Source organism: Oncorhynchus gorbuscha, linkage group LG01 (assembly GCF_021184085.1).
Source record: "Oncorhynchus gorbuscha isolate QuinsamMale2020 ecotype Even-year linkage group LG01, OgorEven_v1.0, whole genome shotgun sequence".
NCBI classification, from domain to species: domain Eukaryota; kingdom Metazoa; phylum Chordata; class Actinopteri; order Salmoniformes; family Salmonidae; genus Oncorhynchus; species Oncorhynchus gorbuscha.
Genome location: NC_060173.1, coordinates 91,951,905 through 91,957,904, shown reverse-complemented (window position 1 = coordinate 91,957,904; position 6,000 = coordinate 91,951,905). Strand labels below are relative to the sequence as shown.

Here is a 6,000-nt window from a genome sequence, read left to right as displayed (position 1 = left end):
CGACTTACAGTCATGTGTGCATACATTCTACGTATGGGTGGTCCCGGGAATCGAACCCACTACCCTGGCGTTACAAGCGCCATGCTCTACCAACTGAGCTACAGAAGGACAGAGACAGTTCAAAGAATCAATATATTTCCAATACATTTGAGGTGACATTGAATATAAATGTTATTCATAACAATTGTCCTAATTGATTTTCAGCACAAAATCATTCAAACCATCTACTCAAATAGAATTCATATTTGAAAATGCTTGATAGTGAGTCCATAACCTCTACCTGCTGCAAGGCACTCGCAGTATTTGCCAATCACCACGGTATCCGCCAATCACAAAGCGCACGCGGTTCTGACTCCTCCCCAGTGTATAATTGAAGTTTCTTTAGTTTCTACAGCGGAGTCAACACGCAGTGTAGCCCGATCAGTGAACGGATAAAAAGCAGCACCCGTCGTCGGACAATGTTGCCCAGGAGCTTAACTGTATGTGTAACCCTGTGTCTATGGATTACAGTGTTGTCGACCCATGGAACCTTCGCTGCGAGGACCAGGCAGGATGACTCGTTCTTCACTGCTAGCATTTACCGAGCAAGATGCGCCTCGAGATGTCTCAGCCTGCATATCACTCGCATCTCTGCTTTTTTCAAGCACTCCCAGGTAGGAGCGTGTTGCTTACAGTCTGTCCAACTTTTACGCTTCATGTGTCCCCCTCAAAATAAAAATACAGTGTGTGTGTGTGTGTGTGTGTGTGTGTGTGTGTGTGTGTGTGTGTGTGTGTGTGTGTGTGTGTGTGTGTGTGTGTGTGTGTGTGTGTGTGTGTGTGTGTGTGTGTCACCCCATATTGATGAGTTGATGAATAGGCTATTGGATATGAATGCGTCTGTCACATTACAAATTAAACACGGGGTTCTGAAATATAAACAATGTGGCCTCTTCTCTGACAGAATAACCTACTGATAGTTTTGTTGGACTTCACTTGTCACACAGTGACTAAAACAGTGCAGCTGATGACCCTATAGGACTTGGAGTCTATTGGTTTTGCTTTCCACAGCTGCAAAGTTGATGCATATTGTGTACATACTGTATTGTGGGCACTTATTATTATTATTATTGTTATTATAGTGGAAGGACATTATAGCCTTGCTGTTTTGTGCATGTGAACCTTTTTTGTCACACTGGTTCATTAATTCTCCATAGTAAGAAATATGAGGGCTGCTTTTGATTTGGAGTCTTAAGAATGTTGTGGTTAGATGTTTGATCTGATTTGTTTATAGCCCTCTATCAAAATGGGCCAGTTTTATTTTTCACCCCATATATTCAATTACCTCACAATTAGCACCCACAATAACCCAGAAAATAGGTCACAATATGATTATGCATACCGAAGATGACCACCAAGCATGTTTCGATGCTCTTCTAGAATTTGAGTTGGAAGAAGTGATTTGCTGTGGAATTAACCTTTTAATTGGGTGATTTGGTATGTGGTGTCAGAAGTTGTTTTTCACCCTCCACTAGACACATTGTTCTCTCCAAGGACACAGTAAAAAGATCCTTTTCTTCCCCCAACTGTCTTTCACCTCCTATCTGCAGTCACTTTTTAGCTTTGACTTAAGAACATTTGCAGGATGAAGTCTGGGCTTATACTCTCTATTCTATTTAATTACTGATTGCTGTGTGTTTTGGAATCAATGTTGGGAGAGCTGGTCAACTGTTATTAACTATCATTGAGTGCTTTGTCTCCCTCTCCTGTCTTCTCTCTTTATATTAGTTGGTTTTATGTTAGGAAGCATTGATATATTTTATTTCAGATTCTTTATTAGACCATTTAGTCTATTGAAGTTCACCGAAATGAATTTGAAGATAATTTCAACAACTTCTCGGCACTGCCCATGTTCTTAATATGGAGGCCTATAATCAATCACTATTTGACTGAAATTATAATGGGTTAATTGTCTGATAATTGACTGCCCCAGAAGTTGTATTCAACCTCTGTTGTGTTCAGAGGGCAGGAAATTAGGAGGATGTGTTTATAAAAGAGGTGCATTTTTGCTCTGTGATAAGGGACTGGTTGAGCATGCTTGGAGCTCCAAGAATAGAAGCCAATTGTTGTTGATACGCTGAGTACTGTTAAATGCATTGTGTTCTCAGCAGGCTCTTTCATGTGGAAATGGGAGGTCTGGTCAGCTGGAAAAACATGCCTCCCCCTGCTCTAGCCCATGGCCCTAACCCTTGCCACCAAATGCCAGAATCACACCTCATAGCGGGGACACTGGCCCACTGATGCTATCCCCAGTGAGGTCACCTTCCTGCTAAACGTAGAGGCCCACTTTGGCTAAATGTGATAAGCTCTAATGTACTGTTGCCATAACACTGGAGCCTGCCCAGTCAGCGCTCAATGTGCTGCGACCTACAGGTGGATCTGCTTCCTCTGACAGATCTCATTACAGAGCAGGCCCAGCTAGGCGGGGGCTTGCCTCCAACCTCTAACATGATTGAGAATGCAGACCTCTTAATTCAACTCAGAAAGCATTCATGCTTAGGATTAATTTAATACTTTATAAGGACTCCAAGACACACAATGTTTCCAGTTTCATGGAAATAGACCCTTTTCAGCAATACGCCTATAGAAATGTTTTTAAAAAAGTTTACTGACTTAATTATATTTGAAAACTTCTACACAACCTACAACAAATTTTCGAAGTGAAAAAGTTTTTTGAAAATGTTACAAATTAAGAAACACCTCCCCTGAAATATCATAATTGGATAAGTCTCCACACCCCTGAGTTAATACTTGGTGGAAGGACCTTTGGTAGCCATTACAGCTGTCAATAATTTTATAAATATTTTACCAACTTAGCACAACTCTTAGGGCATCATATATCCATTGTTTTTGTCAAAATTGCACAGACGCAGTCAATTTGTATGGGGATCATCGATGGACAGTGATATTTAAACCGTGTGTTTGATTTTTGTCTTTTTTTTTTTTTTAAAGCTTTTAAGTCTGACTGAGACTCGATTGGTCAGGCACATTCAACACCTCTTTGAAAGCAACTCTGGTGTATTTTGCATAAAAATGTGTTTAATCCTCCCCCAGAAAAAATAAAACCCTATCTCAGAGTTAGGTTATGTAGATCTGTATGAAAAAATCTAATTGAATCCCTTATTAGAAAAAATTAAGGAAGCATAATGTGAAAAAGTTGAAGGGGGTGTACATTTTTTTATATTGTCCTTTGTAGAAGTTAAATATACATTTTTTTGCATATTGAAATAAAACATTTTAGCAGTTGACGCTGTAAACTCCCACACAAGTCCTCCTTTGAACTTGGCCGAATCAGGATCCAAGGATAATTTTCAGTGATGAGTTACTGAGCTCAGCAGGAACAGATACAGAGTTGGAAAAAGGCATGACCTTTTGGGCTTTGGATTTATGGCAATTTAGGATTTATAAATGTAGAAGTACTTCCAAAATACATATGTATTTATTGAAATTTTCCTTCATATATGGGGGACTTGTCACCCTGGTACAATAGACAGAGAGAGGGGAACACCCAGTTATAAATATGGTCACTGGACATTTAAAATATTAGGAGTGAACTGGGACCTCTGTTCACTAATGCATTCTGAAAGCATCAGTCTTGTAGTGGATTATTTATGACTACCCATGAAACCAAAAAACAAGGTGTGTCCATGTGGTCTTGTTATTACATTTTAAGTCATAAAAATGTAACATTTTAAATTTGGTCATTCATACCCAGTGAGCGGGGGTGCTGAAAGTTAAAGTATTGCACTTGTGAGACCTGTGTTCATAGCGAAGGAAAGAAAAACATGGGAAAGTAGTTTTTCCGTATCCCCTTGTTTTTGTCTTTTGATATTAAATAAGTTGGGGTGGAATCAAACCACAGCCACTGCTCGTCTCATGTGTGGACTTTTTCATTAGTGAAGACAGGGGATGAATAGGGCTCTGTGTAGCTTGGCCTCACCTCTCTGTAAAAGCTTTTAAACCACGACCGTCATGTCTGTAAATCTCAGCTCCCAGTGAGTGCTACTGCCTGCTACACCCTCTAGTGCCTCCTCAGACAAACATTACACATTCCTAACGGGATACAGGCTCAACGTCTTCACCATTTCAATTTGATACAACATTCACTTTCATATTAACCTTGATGCTGAAGAATATGATTGAGGAACCTCACTGTCACAATCCATGCATGTCAATTCTCTGATTTATTTGCTTAGAGCCCACAGCTATTTGAACAGTCAACAGGGGAACCTGGAGGGTTGCTTAGTTATTTTGGTCCGGAGAGGTTTCTGGGTTGTTGATAGACATAGAGAGGTTGCCAGCTCTTTGAACTGTCTCTACCTGGGGTTCCAATTGCCTATGAAATCAAACACTTTGCATGGAGTGCTTGGCCATTAAAAACAAATCCATAATGTAAAAAAAGATGCTCTGCACATCCCTTATGTGCTACACATATTTTATTGGTTGACAATGTTTTGATCCAAACAGATTTTTGTCAGGGCTTTTGCCAATGTCAGTGATGTATAAGTGACCTATTGTAATTTCTGTGCTGAACTTAAAAAAGCAGGACATTCATGGCTCATCAGCACTGCGTGATGTAATGTAGGCCTACAGCGACACCATAGTTGATAAAGGATCACATGGATTCAGAAAGTGAACACTGAACAGCGACGGCACCACAAATCAGAGATGGATGGGAAACCAAATGTATAGCTGTTTTCAAAAGAAGGAATGCTGTCTATGTTCCTCAGATGTGTAGAAATACAACATGGCCCTGGTCACCTGCTCTGCCTTCTCAGCTGGCACAAGCCAGAATACATCTCTGGGGTGAATCTGTGTTTACACGACTTTACCAGTGACACAGAGAAAGCTGTGAGTTCACCTCTGCGTTCAGACACACAGAGCAACCATTTGGCTCTCCAAGTCGTTTTAGTGACTATCCGGATGTGGAAAGCATTTCATCGACCGGAGTCTTAAACAGTTCCTCGGCAGCACTGCATCATATTGAAACTGCTGAGGAATGCCACTCGAGTCGTTGGGATGAAGTCCTGACCTATAATTATACCCCATTGGTCCATGACATGCTGAGGTCAGGCCTGGACAGCTGGGGCAACATCCCACAGAGCCCCGCCGGTGCTGCAGAGATGCTGTCACTGAGCAAAATGAGCCCCTCCACAGATCTCTTTCTGTTGCCACTGACGGATGGGCAAGAAAAGGTGTGAAAAAAAAACTGTGCCTGTGATTTAGGAGCAGACTGGAGTCATGCCAATGTGTATAAATGATTTTGAGTGATTGCCAGGGTTTTATTTACAGAGTCAGTGGCACTGATATATTATTTTGACACGTTTGATTGATCTTTTTGGGTATATTTAGTGCCATTAGATTTGTATTACACATGTAATTTATTTGACATGTTTTAGATGTACATCATGTTATTACACATGTACATTCATCATGTTATAGAGCACAACATTTCAATCAAAATACAGTACATATAGTACTACAGAAGAACAAGTTTTTTTTAGGGTGAATTCTTCAGGTTTTCCTGTTCCAAACTTGGGCTGACTATGAAATGTAAGCTATAGGTAAAACATGTCTATTTGTTACCTACATTTCCGTCTATTAATTTGTCTTTGTTTAGTAGAATAATGAGATTTGTCACGCTTGCATCCTATTCATTAGTAACATGAATTTCTTTATGATGTTATTACAATTAGCAGTAGGGCAATTCCACGGTAGGACAAATCTCCTTCAGTTTTACTTTGTTACCAAACTTTCTATCTGCATTGTTCGTCAAGTGAATGTATTTCTGTCAAATGGAAATCAGTGGAAATTGTTTTGCTTTAACTCTGCAATCATTGTTTTTTATTTGACATATACATTTTAAAGTGAAAAATCAGCGTCTCACTGTCACTCTGTTACCATGGAATTGCTGTTAAGTCTCTTCCCTAGACTTCCCGATGCACCGTGGATGCTCTTTAAACT

General features: G+C 40.1%; 1 protein-coding gene across 1 annotated transcript in view; it reads left to right on the top strand.

The window, feature by feature from the left end:
• Window positions 1–379: 379 nt before the first annotated feature.
• Window positions 380–6,000, top strand: part of LOC124045897 (anosmin-1) — a 54,322-nt gene continuing 48,701 nt past the window's right edge. The window contains exon 1 of the mRNA XM_046365681.1: window positions 380–653. Within this exon, the coding sequence (XP_046221637.1) occupies window positions 459–653 (195 nt within the window). The 5' untranslated portion in view covers window positions 380–458. The remainder of the gene's footprint in view (window positions 654–6,000) is intronic.